The 23,396-nt window shown below is 48.3% G+C and overlaps 1 protein-coding gene across 1 annotated transcript in view; it reads left to right on the top strand.

Moving 5' to 3' along the window:
* Window positions 1-12,040: 12,040 nt before the first annotated feature.
* LOC135897043 (uncharacterized) overlaps window positions 12,041-23,396 on the top strand; it is a 33,989-nt gene continuing 22,633 nt past the window's right edge. The window contains exons 1-2 of the mRNA XM_065425608.1: window positions 12,041-12,110; window positions 17,280-17,338. Coding sequence (XP_065281680.1) covers window positions 12,056-12,110; window positions 17,280-17,338 — 114 coding nt within the window. The 5' untranslated portion in view covers window positions 12,041-12,055. The remainder of the gene's footprint in view (window positions 12,111-17,279; window positions 17,339-23,396) is intronic.

Raw genomic sequence — 23,396 nt, 5'->3', positions numbered from 1 at the left:
CCACTTTGATCTGCAGAAAAGATGCAGATAGTCTGCAGATTTTTTGCCACCTTCAGTACCCTCCCTGCTACCAATAGGTACACGTTTTCCTGCTAAAAGCCTGCAAGACTTCTACACTAACCTCATGCAGATAGTATGGGGAAAGCGTGCAGAACTGTTAGTATCCGGAATTTATCTACCCTATCAGGAAGCGCTTGTTTCTTGACTCGCAAAAAAACATAACAATCGAAGCAATTGTCACTGTAACGTCTATAAAGACACTGCTATTCTACTACATAGCGGGTGCATCATTTTCTTTTCTTTTTTTTAGTTTGACACACTATTTATTTTGGTTCAATCCGCGGTACACATCTGAGAATCCATACCGCTGCAATGGTACTGAAACGTTTTGTTATTTAAGGTGCTATCTGAGCTGCCCAGGCAGAGTTCGCACATGTTTTCAGGCACTCAGGTATTCAGACATACACATTTTCAGGTTTTATATCCTTTATGCGGCCACACAGCTGAGAAACTGCCGAGAAATAATTGGATTTAACTGATCGAGCGATAACTGGGTTTGTCGGTGCACATGAAAGAAACAGTACTCGTTCATTTTATGAAAAAAAAAGATAAAATCGCTTCGACACTCGCGATGAAACCGATAAATCAAGCCGAACCTATGAGAACATTGTAAAAAAAAAAAAAGCTGTACGTGCATTATTGGTGAAACCAGTGGTGAAGTCAAGAAGCACTCATTCGCAACCTGTGATCTTAATGGTCGTTGAGTTAGCACGCTGTGCCCTACCAACCTTCGTACTATTACGCTTACTGCAACGGACCGCGTTGGGCGCCAAATATAAGCACGGGTCTGTGGCTTCCGTGGGCGCCGGTTACTCGAAACCGTCAGAGAGTGCCGACACCGAGACACGAGAGGAACACCATGCACCGTTCCATTGCAGTTCAGCAATCGCCGTACTACGGCGGCGGATGGGAAGCGTGGTTTTTTTGGGATCGCGCGTCACGGATGCACAATTCCAATGAAATGAAATCCAGTATGGCAGCCTCTCCACAAGCACTATCGTTGTCGTGCCACCGAGCTCTCTTCTCAGTATTACATGGCTTCGGCCAATATCGGTCGTGTTCTCGTATCGCACCGCCCGGAAACGGTACGCGCTAGGTGAAACTTGAAGCCGTTGAAACAGAGTCGAAACTTCAGGCTTCCTCCCCATTTTTGCGATGCGATGCGATAACTTTATTTGGAATCCGGCGATTGAGAGGCCCGGGCCTGGGGCCGCCTAGATGGCCACTGGGAGCTGCTGCTCCTGTGTGGCTTCCTTGGCTCGCTGGACGGCCCAAAGTTGGTCTTGGAGTTCTGAGCTGAGCAGCACGGCCGACCACCGCGCCCGTAGATTTTCTGGGGAGACTGCCATTTTATTTTGATATATTTCACATCCCCACAACATGTGTTGAAGGGTGGCACTGACAGACTTGCATAGCTTGTACATATCGCTCTCGTATATATCGGGGTAGAAAATTTTTAGTTGCACGGGACTCGTATAAGTTTCTGTTTGTAGTCGCCTCCAAGTAACGGACTCAGCTCTGTTCAGTTTAGTGTGAGGCGGTGGTAATTCTCGCCTCCGATTTTGATAGAATTTTGTAATGTCACTAAATCTTGTTAATATGTCTTTTTCTCTCCAAATTTCCTCCTCCGCGTTCTCCTGACCGATGGAAGTCACTCTTTGCTCAGCTCGGCGAGTAAGACCTCGAGCTTCGCGGTGTGCTACCTCGTTGAGGTTGACTGCGGGAATGTCTGGAGTCGTATGCGCTGGGAACCAGATCAATTGCCTGCCGTTCTTCTCTGCATTGGAGAACTTTGCTTCATTGACTCTGATGATATGCCATGCCTCAGGAGAGATCCTACCTTTTGCATAATTTCTAATGGCCGCTTGAGAATCGCTAATGATGTACTGAGCATTCGTGGAGACCAATGCTAGTGCAATGGCTACCTCCTCTGCGGTCTCGGAATGTTTGGTATTAACTGATACGCTTGTAAGGGGTTTTTGGGTGTGATCTACGATTACTGCGACATAGCTATTTCTGTCTGGGTATTCAGCCGCGTCTACGAAGGTTGCTCTGTCGTCTGACCCAAAGCTTCGGATAATTTTCTCTGCTCTACTCTTGCGTCTGCCGTCGTTGTAACCTGGATGCATGTTCTTGGGTATATTTGGTACTAGGAGTTTGTCACGAATTTCTCTCGTTATCGTCATCTTTTCCCCGTATAGATTGTGATAATTCATTCCTAGTTTGCTTAGTATATGCCGTCCCGTTTTGGTTTTGGTTAGTCGCTCTGCTTGAGATGTTTGTTGTGCTTCTATGAGTTCGTCCAGTGTGTTGTGGAGTCCTAACTTTAGCAAGAGATCCGTGTTCGTACTGATGGGAATCCCTAGCGCTAGTTTGTATGCTTTTTTTATCATGTTGTTAATTTTACGCTTTTCAGCTGCAAACCAATTGTGGAAGGCTGCTATGTATGTGATCTGACTGATTACGAATGATTGTATCAGCCGTATGATACTTTCTTCCTTCATACCTTGGTGCTTGTTAGTAATTCGTTTGATTAATCTCATGGTGTTTGTTGCCTTTGTGTCTAACTTCATTACGGTTTCCCTATTTGTGCCTTTGTTCTCGATTACCAGACCCAGCACTTTGAGCTGGTTGACTATTGGGATATTCCGCCCGTTCTTGGTGTGTAGCTTGATTTCCTCATGAGCCTTGTTTCTGTCGTATCCTCTGGGAGGCCTGCCTCTAAGCGTGGGGCGGTACAATAGAAGTTCAGATTTCTCTGCAGAGCATGTGAGGCCTGTTCCTATGAGGTGTTCCTCTACTGTGTTAATTGCAGTCTGGAGTCGTTGTCCTATTGATCCGTCGCTGCCATCACAGGTCCAGATAGTAATATCGTCCGCGTAGATTGTGTGATTCAGGGACTCTATGTGATTTAATTTTTCGGGGAGTCCCATCAAGACGAGATTAAACAGCATCGGTGAGATGACAGCGCCTTGCGGCGTGCCGGCCCCCCCTATGTCGATCTCGGGCGACTTGAGCCCTCCGACAATGATACAATGATAGGATACAGATACAATGATACAATGATAGGATTTCGCAAAAATCTTTCGACACAAGATGCGATGCTCCAACTTAAGCAATAGATAATCGATTATAACACGCGCTCGACAAGGGCCATCTTGGGCCTTGATCTTAAAAAAGCTTTCGATAATGCCAACCACGAAACCATATTGGAAAACATCGAACGAATAGGACTAGGGCAACGGACGTATAACTACATCAAGAGCTTCCTATCAGATAGGAAAGCAGTCATCTCCTCCCCATTTTTGAAGCAGCGTTTTGTTACTTGGCCGTGACAAATGATCTGAGAAACAACAGGGTAGGGTAGAACGTCCTCGAAGAAAAAAACTGCGCCCAGGCAACACAAAAGAAACAGTGTCAGGACGCAGCCCGTCGTATACGGTCGTTCTTTCTGCGTCGCTTCACCGTGGTTTGTTTTTCAGCCCAAGGGAGGCGGTGGAATCCGTCAAACGACGAAGACAATGTCGTAGATACGTATGCTATGACTGTGACTTGTTAAAAGCTTGTCTTAAACGTGGAGCAAGCGAACTAATTATGGCTGCGTTGCTATCACTAAGAAGAAGAAAGCAAGGGTTAAAATGAGTGGTCTGTACACATAGGAGGAGTCAATGTGTTTAATCATTGATATCGGTAATACCGACGTCAGGTTCTTCTTTGCAGAAGAACAAATTGGCATGCCCGAATAGGAGACGTGAATTTGACGGAATAGAACTGGCAATAACAGAGACAAAGCGACATAAGGAAAAGAGAACATTGGGCACTGCGTCTGCTGGGGTTCACTGTTTCAAGGTGTTCAACGCGTATATGCCAGGTTTGTCTTCGACTCCAAGAGAGTTCGCTGTATGGCTAATTCGCACACGGTACTTAGAAGGAAAACAGCGCGAGCTAACGGGACAAAGAGGAGTGAAATACAAGAGAGAGAGAGAGAGAGAGAGAGAAAGAAGTTTAATGACACGAAATGCCGAGAGGTCGGCCTGAGGTATATTCCTCTAGCCAGCTACTCGGCATTGGGGGAAGGGGAAGTGGGAAAGAAAGAGGGAAGAAAGAGGTGCATGATGGGTGACGATGACGATAGAAGGAAGATGTAGAAAATATGGCAAGCAATTGGGCATGCTCAAAGTCTGCAGTCCAGGCCTGTAATTTTTAAAAAGTTCAGTAATGCCTTGATGGCCTTAAAACTCGACTGAGCGTCTGGCCAAGAGCCTAAAATAATATCCTCCGACAACGGTGCACTGTCGAGACGCGTAAGGTCCTTGACCAACCTATCACGCTCTTCCACGAACTTAGGGCAGTCACAAAGCACATGACCTATAGTTTCAGTCACATTGCACACCTCACAGTGTGGAGACTCGGTGCGTCGCATGAGGTGCACGTATCCGCGCGTAAACGCTACCCCCAGCCTTAGTCTGTGCAGAAGACTGGCATCGCTTCGTTGAATTTTCGGTGGTAGCCTAAAATTCATGGTGGGGTCCAATCTCTGGAGTCGTCTGTGGCGATTATCTGGATTGTCCCAGTGCTTTGCTGTCAATTTGCGGATGACACTGGAGAGGAGACAGTTGGCGTCCGCTCTTGAAAAGGGAATTGAAAGCAGGGACTCTCGTTCTTCGAGTGCTTTCTTCGCTTCGGCGTCGGCCAGTTCGTTGCCCTGTATACCACAGTGACTAGGGATCCACTGAAATGTGATGTGGTGGCCGTGTTCTTGCGCTAAAGTGTAGAGCTCGGCAGTTTGAAGAGCCAACACTCTATAAGCGCTTTCTTTCAACACCACTCTAAGCAGTTGAAGAGCCGATTTTGCGTCACTGAAAACTGTCCATATTTGAGGAGGCTGTCGCACAATATATTTAACGGCCTCTCTTATTGCCACTAATTCCGTAGATGTTGAAGTCGTCTTGTTATGCAGACGAAACCGTCGAATGACTTGATGCGCAGGCACGACGAAAGCCGCACCAGACGCATACGACGAGACCGAGCCGTCTGTATACACGCTCACCGCGGAGTCATATTCTTTCGACATATATTCAAGTGAGAAATGTCTGAGGCCGACGGTAGGTATTCGCGATTTTTTAGAGATTCCGGGAATAGATAGACGTACCGGTATTTTGGACATTACCCATGGGGGCATATGTGGAAGGTCAGCCGGGGCAAAGTATGCTGGTATGGCAGATGCTTGGCATTTAACGGCTCTTGAAAAAGTGGAGTCCGGCCGTGTATCGGGTAGTTTCGATAAGGGATGACGTCCGTGACGGCAAAGCAGTCGCAGGAATACTCGAAGAGGTTCGCATCGTAGATAGACAGGTAAAGGGGTGACGCGAGCCTCCTCAATTGTTCCATAGGTTGAGGTGCAACGTGGAACACCGAGACATGTTTTCAGCATCTGCGCCTGGGCACTTTCCAGCGTACGCAAACATGACGGGCTCATACTTGATAAAACTGGCAGGCTATACCGAATGTATCCGACGTAGAGAGCCTGGTACAGCCGGAGTAGCGAATGCTCAGATGGACCCCATTTCATACCGGCCAGAAAGCCGCCAGAAAGCGAAAAACTTGAGCAAGCCCAGTTAATTTTTTCTTCAACATTGCCACATGTTTCGACCATGAAACACCGCGGTCAATGACAACGCCGAGGTATTTGTGGTGGGTGACATATGGGATGGCATTTCCATTGATCATAATTGGATACGAACACATAAGCTTCCGTGTGAACGCTATCGCAGCGCACTTGTCTGGGGCCAGTTGCAGTCCTTGGCACTGCAGGTACTGAGACGTTAAAGAAACAGCTCGCTGCAATCTGGCACGAATTTGTGGTCGCGTGACTGCGGATGCCCATATGCATATGTCGTCTGCGTAGGTACTGATGCGTACTGTATCAGGAATTATTTCCGCAAGGCCAATAAGGGCAACATTGAAAAGGGTCGGGCTGAGAACTCCTCCTTGAGGCACTCCACAGACCACAGCGTGTCTTGTCGTTTCGCCAGCATTCGTGGACATGAAGACTGTACGACCATCTAGGTAATTTGCAATCCACATGTAGAGACGGCCGCCGATGCCTAGATTACTGAGGGCATCAAGAATGGCTTCGTGCAGTACATTGTCATAAGCTCCTTTTATGTCTAAGAAAACTGCTCCTACAAGTCGGTGGCGCTTTTTTTCCTGTTCGATCGTGGACACGAGATCAATGACCCCATCTATTGCAGACCGGCCACGTCTAAATCCGGTCATCATTTCAGGATAAAGCTCATTCTTTTCCATGAACCATTCTAGTCTAGTGAGTACCATCCGTTCCATCACCTTACCGACACAGCTAGCTAAAGCTACTGGCCGGTAAGATGACATGTCGTAAGGCGATTTTCCTGGCTTTAGGAGGGCCACCAAACGGCTGGTTTTCCACTGCTTCGGGACTGTACTGGTTGACCACGTGGCGTTATAGTATGACAGCAGGACTTTCCGACCTTCCATCCCAAGGTGGCACAGAGCAGTATACGAAATACCGTCAGGTCCAGGGGCAGAAGATCGTCTAGACGCAGCTAGTGCAGCTTCCAATTCCGGCATCGTGAAAGGAAGGTCAAGACGGTCATCTTTAGGAGGTAGCACGGGTCGATCCAATGTTGGACATGCTGTAACATCAGTACGGGTGACTCTCTTACAGAAGTCTTCGGCAACCTGCACTTCCGTCAGACATTGGTGAAGTGCTAGAGCACGGAAAGGATGTTTTTGCTGAGGAGGGGCACGAAGGCTTCGTACTACCTGCCAGATCCTAGAAAGTGGCTTTCGAGGTTCCAGAGACGAACAGAAGGTCCTCCACCGTTGTTTTCCCATTTTTTGAAGGTGACGCCGTATTTTTCGTTGAGCTCGTCGACATAAGACAAGGTCTAATGACGATTGAGTTCGCCTAACCTTCCTTTCCGCTCTACGACGGATCGCTCGGAGTCGTTCATTTTCAATATCAATCGCCGTTCTGGATGTAGGTGCACAGATGAGCTTAGTTGTCTTCTGCATTGATGATACAATAATGTCTTCTATATCAGATGGTGAAGTGATGTCTCCGCAGTACTCTTCGACAGATGTAGAGAATGTGGACCAATCAGTGCAGCGTACAGCAGGTGGAGTTGATTGCACAAACCACTTCATCTGTACATATGTTGGTATATGATCGCTCCCATGCGTTTCTATGTCCAAGCACCAGTTGACTAAGGGCAGGAGGCTCCGAGATACAATAGTGAGGTCTAAGCAACTTCCGTAGGTAGTGCCGCGGATGTAAGTTGGAGATCCATCGTTGATGACAGCCAGACCTTCACTGTCTATGAAGTCCATCAAGTTCCTACCCCGACAGTTCATTGCGGCACTTCCCCAGTAAGGATGATGAGCATTGAAGTCTCCAATAACAACATGAGGGCCTGGGGAGCTTTGTAATACAGTGGATAGATAAGATAGTTCAAGTCCTTGTCTAGGAGGTATGTAGGCGCCGATGATCGAAAACACATGTAGTTTATGTTTTAGTGTCACACACACATATTCATTGCTGTCATGTGGAGTGATCGCGTTCCGCACAAACGTCATGTCGCTGCGTATACACATTAACACTTTGCTCTTGGGTCCATCTTCACGTGACCAGAGCTTAACGTATCCGGAAAGGCGAAATTCCGACGTGAGATTTGGCTCGCATATCACGATCACTGGGAAGCGGTATTTGAATACTCGTTGCCTAAAGTCAGACATGCGGCCGCATAGACCTCGAGCATTCCATTGCATTATAACAGAATGATGCATCTTCTGTTCCAATGTCCAGTGTTTTATCGTGAGAGCCATGATTAATACCCTTATTTTAGAGCCGCTAATAGCGGCTCCATAGCATCTAACGCCTTCACGACCGACAGTGCAGTTGGCGTTGCCAATCCGGAGAGTAATATACGCATAGTGTTTACTAGCTGTTTAAGCATGTCTATCACCTTTTCATTTCCAAGCCTTTCAGTACTCTCCCGGCACTTGGGGAGCGCCGAAGGAGTATCTCCTCCGGAAGCCCTCAGTGGTAGCGAAGGCCACTCAATAGCCGAAGAGGTTGGACGCACGTTGGATGACGCCTCATTCCTTGACGGGCGCGGAGATACTGTGGGAGGCGCATCTTGTGTGTGCCGGCCTTGCTCTCTCTGTGGCACGGTTTGCATCCAAGTACTCAAAGGAAGTGCCTCTTTACCCCGAGGCTTGCTCTGGGAGCGGCGACGCCTTTGCCGCAACCTGCGCCTTTTCTTGCGGACGGAATCGGCAGCCTCCTTGTGCGTGGAGTTCTCTCTCACCATTTTTCTCAGAATTTGCCTCTCCTCTACCATTTTGGGGCAGTCCTTGGATGTCGCTTCATGGTCTCCGGAGCAATTTGCACATTTCATGGCGTCAGTCTCACAGGAGTCTACCTGATGAGCACCACCACATCTTCGGCACGACGTAGGATTCTTACACACAGCACTCACGTGGCCCAGTTTGAAACACTTGTGACACTGTAACGGTCGTGGTACATATGGACGCACTGAGTGCCTCACATAACCTACTTTGACCGATGCTGGCAAAGAGTCTGACTCGAACACCAACTTGATGCACCGGGAGCGGCCGAATCGGTGGATGTCGAGGATTCGCACTGTCGACGATAATAGAGATCGCAGGTCGTCATCCTTTATGTCAATGTCCACATCCGATATCACACCAGTGCAGGTATCTTTGCCGTACGCTAGGAATGAGCGAACTGGGATGTTGCCAACCACTTGAATGCCTTTCAAAGCCTCCAATACTGCCTGAGAATTCACGTCCACCGTCAGAATGTTCTTCCGAGCATTAATGCGGATCTCTCTCACATGTCCTGAGGCTATTCGATCGAAGTATTTGGTCAGTGATTGTCTATTCAACGAATTCATATTCGTACCTTCCGTAGTTGGGGTGTAGCCCACGGAGAAGACCCGTTCGTCACATCTGCTGTTATGAGTAGAATCACTGCCTGCTGACGTCCGGCGAAGCTTGCGCTTCAAGTGGCGCGATTGGACTAGCGTGTAATCACTGTCCGAGTCCATGTCTGCCGCTGTTGAGCTGTCAGATGAATCGGGAAGCCTACAGTCGGTGATGTCGCGGTTTCCCACGGACAGGGCTACCGCCGCGGGACTCGCCTTGCCATGAGGGCGCGGAGGTCCTCCGTCCTCCATTCTGGAGGACGACGTCTTCGGGGAAGCTCCTGATATGTAGAAGGCGCACAACTTTGAAGAACCACAGAACAAGATCGACCGTTCCGCACTTCTTCGTCTTCGTCGTCTCGAGAGAGAGAGAGACGTATAGAAAGGCAGGGAGGTTAACCAGAGGTAGTTCCGGTTGGCTAATCTGCACAGGGGGAAGGGTTAAGGGGGATAAAAAGAGAAAGAGAGTGGTAGGGGGAGATTGAGGGAAAGAGAGACGAGCACGAACAAAGCGCGTACACTATAGAGCGGTAGGGGGCGGCGTTCTTATAATAAAGTATTTCGTGAAGCCCCGTAGACCGCAGGAACCTTAATAACGCGAGTAAGGTCTTCAACACGGATGTTCTTTCGGAGCACTGACCTAAAGCCTTGAGTTCTGATAGCGGACGATTGTCCAACTGGTCCAGTACTCTGTACATCACTTGTCTTTGGGCGCTATATCGTGCACAGACACAGATAATATGTGCGAGCGTCTCATCGCTGTTGCATGCGTCGCACGTGAGGCTGTTGGCCATTCCAATAAGGAAATCATCATCATCATCATCATCATGGTTACGCCCACTGCAGGGCAAATGCCTCTCCCATACTTCTCCAACTACCTCGGTCATGTACTAATTGTGGCCATGTTGTCCCCGCCATTCTTATCCTTCTGATTATTTCAGTCTCATGATGCGGATCCGCAGTCACTACCTGTCCTAATAGATGTATTCCCTTGTCACTTCCAGTGCCTTGCTACCTATCGTAAACTGCTGTTCTCTTCCGAGACTGTTGAACATTACTTTAGTCTTCTGCAGATTAATTTTTATACACACCCTTCAGCTTTGCCTCTCCAGGTCAGTGAGCATGCACTGCAGTTGGTCCCCTGAGTAACTAAGCAAGGCAATATCATCAGCGAATCGCAAGTTACTAAGGTATTCTCCATTAACTCTTATCCCCAATTCTTCCCAATCCAGGTCTCTGAATACCTTCCGTAAACACGCTGTGAATAACATTGGAGAGATCGTATCTCCCTGCCTGACGCCTTTCTTTATTGGGATTTCGTTGCTTTCTTTACGGAGGACTACAGTGGCTGTGGAGCCGCTATAGATATCTTTCAGTATTTTTACATACGGCTGGTCTACACCCTGATTCCGTAATGCCTCCATGACTGTTGAGGTTTCGACTGAATGAAACGCTTTCTCGTAATCTATTAAAGCTATATATAAGGGTTGGTTATATTCCGCACATTTCTCTATCACCTGATTGATAGTGCGAATATGGTCTATTGTTGAGTAGCCTTTACGGAATCCTGCCTGGTCCTCTTGTTGACGGAAGTCTAAGGTGTTCCTGATTCTATTTGCAATTACCTTAGTAAATACTTCGTAGGCAACGGACAGTAAGCTGGCCGGTCTATAATTTTTCAAGTCTTTGGCGTCCCCTTTCTTATGGATTAGGATTATGTTAGCGTTCTTCAATATTCCGGTACGCTCGAAGTCATGAGGCATTGCGTATACAGGGTGGCCAGTTTTTCTGTATACGCAATGCCTCATGACTTATGAGTTCCTAAAAGCAACGCCTAGCCACAGACGGTACAGCATGGTCTGTTCACGTCCTGGTAGCCCAGGTGGTAGGGGCACCCGTATGTCCAGAGAAAACGAACGCAAACGACGCATGGTGAAAACGTTCGAGTCCCACAGGGGCAAAGTACATTCACGGCACATGAATCGCAGCCCAGCCGCAGCGTCAGTTCGCGAAAGCGGAATGAAGACACGTTGACCTCTTTCATGCCCAGATTGGGTGCGGCATGGACATTCCCGCTGATGTTACAATGTCCTGGAAGCCACTGAAAGATTATGTTGTGTCCCTTGTCATGGCTGCGATGATACATGTGTCGAATTTCTGAGGCCAGTTATTCACTGCGTCCGTGGCGTGTTGGGCTTTGTATGCACTGAAGGGCTGCCTTGGAGACACTAAAGACTGTCCATTGTTGCGGTGGTTCCTGCTTAGTGAAATCATGTGCAGCACGGAGTGCCGCAAGTTCTAAACAGAAAAAGGTGTGACGCTTTAGTTTGCTCTGTTGATGAGCTCTAAACCTTCGGCTCCTTGAAGTTGCGCATCTGTGGGAAACGGGAGCAGCGCAATCTGAACCAAGGAGACCTTGGCGACGAACGACGCCGGTCTTGTCACGGGGTCTGCGGTCGCAGATGCATGACACGTCCCATGCATAGTTACGCAGGAAAATAACGCCGATGAGGAGGGTGGAGTCTGGGACCGCGAACGACCCACATTGTTGGGTTTGCCGGGTGGTGGCGGCTGCGGGAGGGAGTGAAGGCTTCGATCGACCGTTAAGCCGCGAGCACACACACACACATATATAAATATACATACACACACGCGGTAAAAGCGGGCAGAAAGACAAAAGGAACCCCAACAAAACGTGACGAGGGTAGGTGCACGTAGGGAAGGGAAAGGAGGTGCGGTGGCTGTCGGTGCAAGGGTGAGAGACACTGGGAGTGGGTGACCAGCGAAGCATACGGCACGCGGGAGGGTGCACCGACTCCACAAAGATCGTCGCCCCCCGGTAGCACATCGACGCAGACAGCTGGCTGGGCAGCAGCAGCAGCAGCAGCATGGACCGCCGGTTGCTCAGTGGCTCCTGGATTGCGTGGCTCGTTCTGGCCACCGCCGTTGGAGGCGCCGGCAGGGCGGACGGACTCGCCCGATTCGCGCACAGGAGAAGCGACGCCATGGACGTTGCGCTGAGGCAGATCAACCTCTCGCTTCTCTACACGCTGGCGTGCGGTAAGCCTATACGCCGAAACGCGGTCCCCTCCCGCGCAGTGACCGATGCGGATTATATTGGTGTCTGAGAGTTGCTGCAGGGCTCACTGGAAGTGCTTCTGCAGTTCGCCGCTAAGGTCTCCGGAACAATGCGCCTTCCTTCGTCGAGTGAACTCGAGGCTACAAAAGCCCGTCAAATTGCAAAAATTTAACCCTCCACAAGCGTAGCCCACGAGCGAACGTTGCAGTGACAATCGATTCGTTATTGCACTCATTGCTATCGCGAGTGGTGGGGGGGGGCGAACGCTGGCCAGTGATGATGATAATTACGATTGCGATGACGATAATTTATACGGCGTTTAGCGTGCCAACCCAACGCAGGAGCTACGAAAGAAGCCATAGCGAAAAGCTCCAGAAGAATTCGGACCACAAGGGGTTCTTTAATGGGTAACCAAAGATCGGTTGCACGAGTGCCTTTGCGTTCCGTCATCGCTAAAAAGCGGTCATCGCGAAACGAACCCACGACCTCGTGCTTAGCAGCACGATCGACACCATAGCCTGTGGACCACCCGCAGACGGTGCTGGTCAATGAGTAAGCGCTCTCAGAGAAATTTTGCGATTGCGAGGCGTGGTTGTCACGTGTAGCTTCTTAGCGTGTATAATTAAGGTACACACCCACACGGTACCTCTAAAGCCATGCGTCGCGTTATCTTTAGACTTTGAGTGCACAGCTCCAATCTTACACCGTTCACGTAGACAGGAAAGGACAGTTCTCGTACTCCGTTACCTTCAACGCTAGTTTACATTAGTTAGTTGCGTTACAGTTTCGGCATTGTATACTGTTCCGCACCAATATCGGACGGAGCAATAGTAGCCCACGTGCCCTACTTCCACGCCGTGACATAATGTCGGAGCAGTGTGTCTGTGAAGAGGTTATCCAGAAGTTCCACGCACAACCGCTGGCATCCGTTTCCGCCGACTTAAACGCGCTCTGGTGTCAGCAATTGCTGAAGCGGTATAGCCGTAGGCAGTTACGACTGGTGTCTGAAATTAGCCTCGTTTTCGTTAGCGCTCATTACTGATAGTAGACAGACCAAGTGGTGTGTGTGTGTGTGTGTGCGCGCGCGCGTGTGTGTGTGTGCTTGTGTGCGTGTGCGTGTGTAGGCACGACCTACACACTCACGTCCCGCGACACAGTTGAGTGGCTGATGAGCAGGAAGCTATCGCGGCCCGCTTGCGCAATTGCTGGCAGCTGCTTCGCGAGGAAGCTATAGATAATGAATGCCGACGTGATTATATTACTGCAGCTCAGTCCGACTGGCGCCGCTTTGAGAGTCCTAGAAAGAACCCGCGGGCCCTGAGGCCATTTGCAACCGTACCTTCCGCACAGGTCACGTGGGTGGCGTTACAGTTTACGTAATGGAAACACCGTTAGGACTCTTAAATGGCTCGTTAATGGCTAGAGGGTAGCGACATGACACGGAGAAGCGGTGCTCCGGTCTTATTTGCATATATTATGTGAGCTTATGAACAACGTAGAATAGGCAAAGTGATGGTTCTTCAGGAATCGTATGAGTTTGGCAGCGAGGAAACTATCGATTATGCCCTCTATCATTTTCCTCGCTACGGCTCCCAGAGACAGCCGCTCGCGACGGTGCTGGCACACCTCGACGAACGGCCTCTTTCTGCGCAGAGGATCTTGGGACTGCCGGCTTTTATTTTTATAGGGTGTCCCAGGTAACGATAGCCAAGCTGTTCAACGAAAAAGAAATATTTGAGAAACACGGTGAAAGATACGATTTTGAGACCTATGTTGTTTGGTTGTCAGAGCGCAGACGACCGAAAATCGTGGGTATTTTAATTCTATCGTGCCCCGTGTTATTAATATTATTTTTAACTTTCTTTGAAGGGATTGGCTAACGTTAGCTGGGACACACGGCATAGGACTCACGGTCTTCACACCTGCCGCGTTCTTATTGATGTGCATGTGTTTATGTGTTTCTCTTTCTTTCTCGCTGCATCTGCTTTTTTCCTAATCTTTCTGTCTCCCATTACCCCTTCCCCAGTGCAATGTAAAAAATTGGATGTTTGTCTTCCGGTTAACCTATTCGCATTTAGCAACTCATTTGCCCCCCCCCCCCCTCTCTCTCTCTCTCTTGAGGTTATTAAATGAAGTAGTGAACCTTTTTTTAACTACGTCACCTGAGGTTATGGAACGAGCGCAGAATATAAGTCCATTCCGGTGATACCGGAATGGCTGCCCTTCCGCTGTCTCCGGGACGCAGTCCGTGACGAGAACATTGGGCTCACCCGAATTTTATTGTACACTGTACATGACGGAGGGGTTGGGGGTGGGGGAGGCGTGCATGGGCTTCTTATGAGATCCAGGCCTCCTTGAAGATTCATATGTCTTTCTGCAAAGCCATCTCACTAGGAGATACGTGAAGAAACGCGCATGTGTTGAGTGATAATGAATTGTAGTGAAGAAGAGACTAGCAAAGCTAGAAGAAGCAGTGCGCCCTGCTCCCGCAGGAAGATTGACACTCAGCAACTGAATGTTTCTGCCTTCTCCTCTGTACCTGGCGAACTCGTAGCTATACATAAAAAGAAATTTTGGACATTGGCCCTTCGGAAATTTGTTGAACTTCGCCGCAACGCGTCAGCGTAGCTCAATGGTTAGTACTTTCAAAAATTATATTTCGAACGATCGACCTAGTTTCAACAAGTGTTTCTTAAAAACGTCTAGGCGGTACTTCCTTCTAATGCCACAAGCACTTAGGACACTTAGTCGGCACTTAGTGCTGCGCTATAGCAGTGATTTGGTCCTGAAAAAAAATACTGCTATTATGCAGCAGCGGAGTTAGGATAAATGGACTAGGTGAATGTTATCAGACGGAAGTGCTGTCTGGACGTTGCTAATTAAAATTTGTTGAAACTCCGCTAGTCTACTGAAGTATAATTTTTTTTTAAATGTTGCCCATTGAGATATTTGGGTGTATTACGGTGAAGTTCGACATATTTCTGAAGGGCGATGTCCAAAATTTCTGGACATGCCCCCCCCCCCCCCCCCGGCTATGAAGAAAAATAGTTTAACCAAAATCCCCGCTTCCATTATGACGAATAAACCGTTTATTTGCAACAAGGATTGATTAACCTAATTGGAGAAAGGGGGTGACAGCCACATTGAGGTCTCAGGCGAAACCAAGACTCAAGAATTGGAGTTTTTTAACGCAAGCTTTACTTCGTTGATAAAGTATCACACGTGCATGTACGTTTTGTTTCCTTTTAGTGGCGTCTAATACTGCTGTTATGATTACGGCAGCTCGTTTTCTGTCAGTGATATTGTAGACATATGAGGCGGCGCACTCAATTTAGGGCTAACCATAACTCATACACCTTGCTCGGAGCAGGAGGAGAAGGACGATGTTGAAACGGCATGCTAGCATTCGCTCCGTCCAAGCAATTAAACTAAGTTATTTAGTATGTGAAGTATCTGGGTCCAGATAAGTCACGGTGTTCATTGCGGCGTGAGCATGCCACGTATAATTAACATTTCCAAGTGGGATAAACGAGGGGGAGAGAATCTCGAGACGAAACGAAAATCAGTGGGTATCTGTTCCACAATGTCGAATCCACACACTAAGCATATTAAACGACTGGTGACCTGTAGCGAGCACTGCTAAACACCACCGCCGGCTGAACAAATCACATGTTTTTATAAACTATTAGTGGCAAGCGAAACGTCATCCTGGAAATGTAGAGTCTCTGCGAAAGTAAGACTAAGTCCTCCATGATTTCGCATGGAGTCGGCCTGCGTGTCACCTTATTCAAGAGAGCCTCTCGCTTTTCGATGAACTGTGGACAGTATAGCGAGACTCGCGAAGACTATACGTGAGCTCGAACTTGCTTGCCATTTGCTTGTAAATGGGCACAAATAAAATGAAATGAAATGAAACTCTGGAGTTGTCACTCGTACTATGCGTTTTATTTTATGCGGCCGCTTTACATTTGTACACGGCTATGCAATGCGTCTCGTGTACGAGACGGCATTGCGCATGCGTTGAGAATAGCGCGGGTGGTCGACGGCCTCTTCTAAACTCGCAGGAAATTGCGGGAACTAAGGTTCAATTTTAGCTTGTGTTATAGATGGCGCGGAATGCGTACAGCTTGACGATGTCGGCGATGTTGACTTAAACGCATTTCACATTGTCTGTTTCACAAGTGTACGGGTGCCAAATGAAACAATGGATAAGCGACACGTTTTGCGGATTGTGAAACCGTATGGCATATAGCTTGGCAGTCATGAAATAATGAGTTCTAGCGCTCGCCCTGTGGCAGTGATTGTTCTCAAGCTCGGGTGTACATAGCGAGCCCGAGAGCAACCAACGAGTCAACTGTTAACCGACTTCGCGATTAGACGTATGTAGACTGTTTCAGTGAGAGACTAAATAAAAAGAACGTAAATAAATCATTGGCACATTTAGTTACATTGCAGTTATTACACTATGAGGCTTTTGAACTTTATATTCTGTAAATAAACCCTGGAAAAGGCTGCGAAGTTTGTTGAGTGGCCAGCGCCAAATAACTGACTTTTGAGCAACCATTCCTTACTACGTATTTTTTATTATTTTTGTGAAAGTAAACGTTTGTTTGAAATTACTTCGCTTTTGTTAGTTTCGCAGTTTTGTTAGTTCCAATGTGGTTGGTCCCCCGTTACACTGCTTTACAATACGACTTCTCAGTCTCCGTAACCATTGTCTCGCCCCCGCGTGATATATGATTAGACACTGAAGCGGCTTTGTACTTGACTTTATCTTTTTTGTAGTGCTGTTACGAAACTGCACCGGATAAGTACGCACTGGCAGTGTCAAAAGTTTATGAAAAGCGGGTATACCGCGAGAAAAGTCGATTGTCAGCTCAGTTTTAGCTTGCAGCCATGGAAATGTTACAGCTATATGTTGGTCACGTGCACCTGTTCCTGTAGCCCATTCGCAGTGGCGGCTCTTTTCCCAGGATGCGGAAATATTCCGCTTTTCTCAGGTCCTGCATCCCGTAAACGTCTGACATTGCCTGTGCGTTGTTCGCACCTATAACCGAGATACTTCTGCATGCACGGGCACTAGCTAGTGCGTGCAACCGCCAGCTCCACCTCTAATGCTCACGTTTCTTTTTTTCGTTTTTACCTTGCAGACACTACCGTTAGCAGTGAAGTCCAAGTCAAGAGGTTTCAGTGCCTGCTGAATAACATCGTACGTATGCTAAATACCTGTTCACGCAACGTGGTTTTTTTTCCCAGTAGGAGCCGTGCGTAATTCCAGATCTAATGTGTTGGTCATATCCTTGTCATGTTAAAAACGACAAGAGGTAAGTGTTGGCGCGTTTAGCCTTCCAGAGGGCTTAAGTTCTAAGGACAGTATGGAAAACGTGAACGGATCTTCAGCAGAGAATAGTAAAAGACGACCGGAAGATTCTTGGCAACAGGCCTCAAGGTAACCTTCGGAATAAAAAAAAAATCGCAGGTGTATGCAAACCCGTGCTATAGATTTATACATCAAAGACGGCTAAGCCGTATAAGGGAGCTCTCGTACCCTTCGGGAGTCCTAAGAGTTTGTTTTTGCCGCCCGCCGAAACGTGCACCCACAAGTTTGCCAAGGTTTCACTATACATCCAGTGGAAGTCCTTCGCTATATCGGGAGCATTTTCAAACGTTTCGCTATATCCTAACGTAAAACTTCCACGCTCTGTTATATCCGACACATTTTACTGTAGCTCCATACCAACGTCGGCGCCTGACTGCACGTTCACATCGACGCCCTCGTCGTACTTCGGGGCTCCGACGCAGTCTGCGCTGCTAGATCTTCTCTGATTGACATTTGATGCCGACAGCGACGCCGCACGGTACCGCCGGCCTTCACTGCCATCGCATGAAAACCACTGTGGAACTCCCCTTAACAGCTTGATTGTATAAAAATTATTATTGTCAGTTTAGTCGAAATAACAAAACACTGACAACGATCAGAAGGAGTAGCACTGCGCTCGAACTCATCGCACGGTGTTCTAACCTTGTTTCTAACCGCACGCGGGTGCGACTTGTTGGCGCGGTGCAGCACAACGTCTGCTGGCCAGGAGAGACATCACCCTGGCGACCAGGCGTCTCAGAACGCTGGCGCCGTGAGCGCCGCCAGGAGTCGCTGCAGGCGTCGCAACTCTACGCAATGAAACCAACGGGAGACCGTCGGCATTAGTGGGAGCCCTGTGAAATATTACTTATCGCTATCTTGATATTTACTGCTCTGACCGGAGCATACACAGATCAGCTCACTAGGGACGCTAGTGTTCCTACACAGTGCGTCACGTCCTACTGCGCTGCCCGTAACGAGCAGCGCCAGTAAAATGACCTCATTTTCAGGTTGTGAGCACTAATATTTTAAAACGAAAGGCTTAAGTGGCTCGTGCTGCCGCTGGCCTTAGAAAAAAAAAGCGTCGTCCAGTTCCAATGGTACAAAAACTATCATCATCTACAATGACTTTTAGCCCCCTAAACAAGGAAAAGAATGCAATGGCCCATCCCTCTCGTAATGCAGAGGCTACAAGCACTCGGCAAAGTGAAGTGTACAGTGCATAAACTCATAGGAATCACGCATACAACGTATAGAAACGCTTTGTCCAGTCGAGTGGCACAAAAAATGGACCACATGACCTTCTCGATGGCTCATACCTCCGTAAGGCTGAGGCTATAAGCACTCAACAAAGTGAAGCGAATAGTGCATACATTCATTGAAATCACCGATACAACACACAGAAAAGCATACGTTTCAATTCCCTGCTAAGAGGATGCAACGTAAAGTCGCAGAGAAACGTTGGCGGCGCGCGCGCGAAGCCGCAGCTAAGCGTCGAAAACGAGCCGAAGGAGCCGAACTGCGAAAGCGGTAGCGCGACGATGCAAGATGGCGCATTACCAAGTCTGCAGCAGGCTTTCGCCTTCACAGGAGTTTACCATGCTGCCGAACTTTCTTCTTGAAGCGAAAGCATTATACTGGCCGCGAACTTGCGATTTAACCATGGTGGTGCTCCGAGGAGGCACATGACGTCACAACGCGCGCCTCCTCGCGGATATTTCTCTCTCTCTCTCACTCCCTAGTCACTACTGCGCATGCGCCACTTGTAGCACCGAGCCACAGGTGTTCCACCGCTGCGCAGCGCCGCGCCTTTCTGCCGCCGCCTTTTGGTATGACGTCACATCGCGTTCCTCGTCGTTGCGCTCGCCTCCGCTCGCTTCGCCAGCTGCGTCGCATGCCTGATAACATGTCGGAGGATTGAAAATTAGAGCTCGCGTGTGCCGCAACCACAGTTGAAGCGGCAGTATGGACGGCCGCAGTACTGATAAGCAGGAGGAGGCCTGGAATCAACATTGTAACGAGATGAAGAGGAAACGAATCGCCCAGGAAACAGACGAACAGCGCGCCGAACGACTGGCTAAACGCCGCAACATAGCTAGACAACCAGACTAACCTGGACTTGCAATCAAGATTAACCAAGGCTAACCGTGCTATGCCTTAGCCTTCGCTACGTATACCCTGGCATAGCCGAGCTAAACCACTGCCAATTTTTTTATGCGAAGCATATTACGAGGGCTCAACCCAGCTCCTCAGGCGCGGCGGTGACCATGAAATCACGTGACACCGTGACGTCACGACAGAGGAGAAGTGGCTTTGGCTCAACTCTTGCAAGACGGGCTGGGTGGGAATCGAACCAGGGTCTCCGGAGTGTGGGACGGAGACGCTACCACTGAGCCACGAGTACAACGCTTCAAAGCGGTACAAAAGCGCCTCTAGTGAATGCGGTGTTGCCTTAGAAACGCGCTGTTTCTAAGGCGTGCGTCTCTTGCTCAGGCGCACATTTCGTTGCCGCGCCGAACGCTGCTTTGCTCGACGCTCACCGCGTCCAATGCGGGGCGCGTAGTCGCTGCCCTGTAGCCCATTGTCTTACACCCCTTGGCGGGTCGACGGGAACGCTGTCGCGTTCCACTCTTGAAGGCGAAGAAGTAATGCATGAGTTGTTTCTTCGTCTAGCCGAACCAAATATAGCCAAGCAACAGCAGTTCACCAGGCTAAACAGTGGTTCAAGAACTAAAATAAAGGCTAGTATGCTTCGCATCCTGGGCTTAACCTTACCTAAGCCACAGCCATTTTTTTTGCACTTAGGCACTAAATTAGTCACTAGATTTACGATAAAGGACACGCGCTCTGAACGAAATGTTTTATGAAGTTTGCTTGCGCGCTGCCATGCTAAAAAAAATCCGAAGAAGAATTTTGTCAGAAACATAGGCTTGGTTTGAGTAATTGTTGCGGTTGATTAATATGAGACCTATCTTGCATATACGGCATAAGTAAAATATTATACGTCAATGGTTGCAAGTAATGAAGGTAACGGCAACGGCGAAAATTCACTTGGAGTTTTCATATAATAACTATCTCAATAGAAATGACCGCTGGTGTGAAAATGGGGGAAAATGAGTTGGAGGGAAAGTTAGGCCTAAATGTTGTACTTCGTTTAGCTTTGAATACAAAGATGCAAACATGATGACCTGTTACTGCACGCGGAACAGTGATCTGAAGGACAGATACAAAACGTTAGAGAATGAGGAATATAATGAGCTGGATGGAAACACACTAGAACCAAGCTTCAAAGTCGATGCGCATGTTATCCATCCTTACGCAGCAAGAATTCCTACCCATGAAACTGTCAGGTTGCATAAAACTGGGCAGAAGTGCACAACTCTGTGTTCGGCGCACTTTGAATTTCAGGCTATGGACGGAACTGAGCATAGACAGAGTCACCGACATTGACTTTCTTTTATGCGAAGCATATTACGAGAGCTCAACCCAGCTCCTCAGGCGCGGCGGTGTCGCCTTGAAACCACGTGACACCGTGACGTCACGACAGAGGAGAAGTGGCTTTGGCTCAACTCTTGCAAGGCGGGCTGGGTGGGAATCGAACCAGGCATAGAGTTTCTCACTATAACACCTAGAGGGTAATCTGGCGCCACCGTCTATGGGAGTTTCTTAAGGGGGCACCGTGCCGTCATGGGAATGACGGTATATGTGCCTGCGAGGCTCGTGTTGGCTGGTGTTGAAAGAGGCTTCGTCTAAAACGTGGATATGGCTACGCAAATAACGCGTTCTCAAAGTAAAATCTTCATAAAATGTTTCCATTCACGCATATTACATCTTTACTCACCCACGATGCATGACCAAGCGAAGGAAAGCAAGAACAGACGACCAACTGTTTCAAAGCGAGTGCGAATCTTGTCGTCTGTCCTCCAACTTTAGCGGCCCGCTGATACTTTTTACGTAACATGTAGTCGTACACACAATAACAAGTTCTCATAGTTAAACAAAACATGTTTTCGCGTAATCATAAAGCTAAAACAGCTTTTCCCGTGCTGTTCTAGCAGAAAACGAATCATTGTGACAGACGGAACGGTACTTGCCAAGCGCGTCTTCAAGGTGTCCTGTCTCTACGAGAACGATGCCAATCCGAATCCTCAATATACCGGCATTCCCATGCATACCACAGCGCAGCAGCGCCAGATTTCCCTCTAGGTAATGTAGTGAGAAACTCTATGGAACCAGGGTCTCCGGAGTGTGGGACGGAGACGCTACCACTGAGCCACGAGTACGATGCTTCAAAGCGGTACAAAAGCGTCTCTAGTGAATGCGGTGTTGCCTTACAAACGAGCTGTTTCTAAGGCGTGCGTCTCTTGCTCAGGCGCACATTTCGTTGCCGCGCCGAACGCTGCTTTGCTCGACGCTCACCGCGTCCAATGCGGGGCGCGTAGTCGCTGCCGTGTAGCCCATTGTCTTACACCCCTTGGCGGGTCGACGGGAACGCTGTCGCGTTCCACTCTTGAAGGCGAAGCAGTAATGCATGAGTTGTTTCTTCGTCTAGCCGAACCAAATATAGCCAAGCAACAGCAGTTCACCAGGCTAAACAGTGGTTCAAGAACTAAAATAAAGGCTAGTATGCTTCGCATCCTGGGCTTAACCTTACCTAAGCCACAGCCATTTTTTTTCCCTTACTGTAAGGGTTTGGAATGATTCTTTAGTAGAGAGGGGGCTCTTTGAAGTTCGGTGGCTCGCTTGGCCTACATTACTGTCGACGCCTTCTGACACAGACACGAATTACGATCGCGAAAGGGAACCGAGTTAGTGTATACGTAACCCTCGAAATGCAGACGCGTTGGACCCTTGCCACACGTTTCCTTTTGTAAAGTGACGCCGCGGCGGGAACGCTTTTCGTCGGGTCGGTATGTTGTGGGCACATCCGTCTTCGGAGTTTGCGCCTTCAGAGCTCTCGGCAGATCTCATAGGCGTCCGTTTCTCGCGTTTGTTTCCCTACTGCTGATTTATCGCCATTTCTGCTTCGCGCAAGCCGGATGAACTCGGGTTCCGTCTTCCTTTTTTTTTTCCTTCCCACATTTTTTTTAAGATGGAGTTTGGCACCGGGAAAAGAAAACAATAAACGAAGCAAGCTGAATTCATTTTTGTTCATATTTCGCAGACTGGAAATGGGTCAGAAGGGAGTAAAAGCGATCGTTTTATCCGATGTTGCAATGCTTCGTATTGTAAAAAAGAAAGCTCTATTGTACGCTTTGTTAGACTTATATATTGGGCAAGAAATTACAAACAAGAAATTTACGAAGTAAATATAATTACATAGTTCATTTTTTCCCAAACTGCAATTGAATAACAGAAGTTCAATCATTTGAATAAATGCAACTAACTACACTCTTTTTTATCGATACTTCTGAAATTACAGACGGATCAAAGGGGAACGGGAAGAATGGACAAAGCGAAACAAACTGAAACAATAACGAACCAGTGAATAAATAATTGAAAGATATACTACATGATGAGGCGAAACACATTCAGATTTAGACAAAAAGAAGAGGAATAAAAAAGCAGGATACGCTCTGGCTCGCCACTAATATATTTACCGGAGCACACACGAAATATACGCAAATACACGAGACAACAAGACCTGATTGCAGAAAGAACTATGGCATACACCAACAACACGCAGGCGTACTGAGAGGACGCCCACAGATTGGTACGCAGGCTGACGGAGTAATCAAATTTATCGTCGCTGATCGCAAATGACACCTGGGAGGTGCGGACCTCACCATCTTCTCTGTGTATCAGAAGTCCGAACAAGCTCCAGCTAATGACGTCATATCTCGGAATATGTATAGGGTGACCTTGCCGCGGAAAGCAATTGAATTCCGGTGAGGCAAATGGAACAGTG

Source organism: Dermacentor albipictus, chromosome 5 (assembly GCF_038994185.2).
Source record: "Dermacentor albipictus isolate Rhodes 1998 colony chromosome 5, USDA_Dalb.pri_finalv2, whole genome shotgun sequence".
Lineage (NCBI taxonomy): Eukaryota > Metazoa > Arthropoda > Arachnida > Ixodida > Ixodidae > Dermacentor > Dermacentor albipictus.
This window is presented reverse-complemented; position numbering and strand designations above follow the sequence as displayed.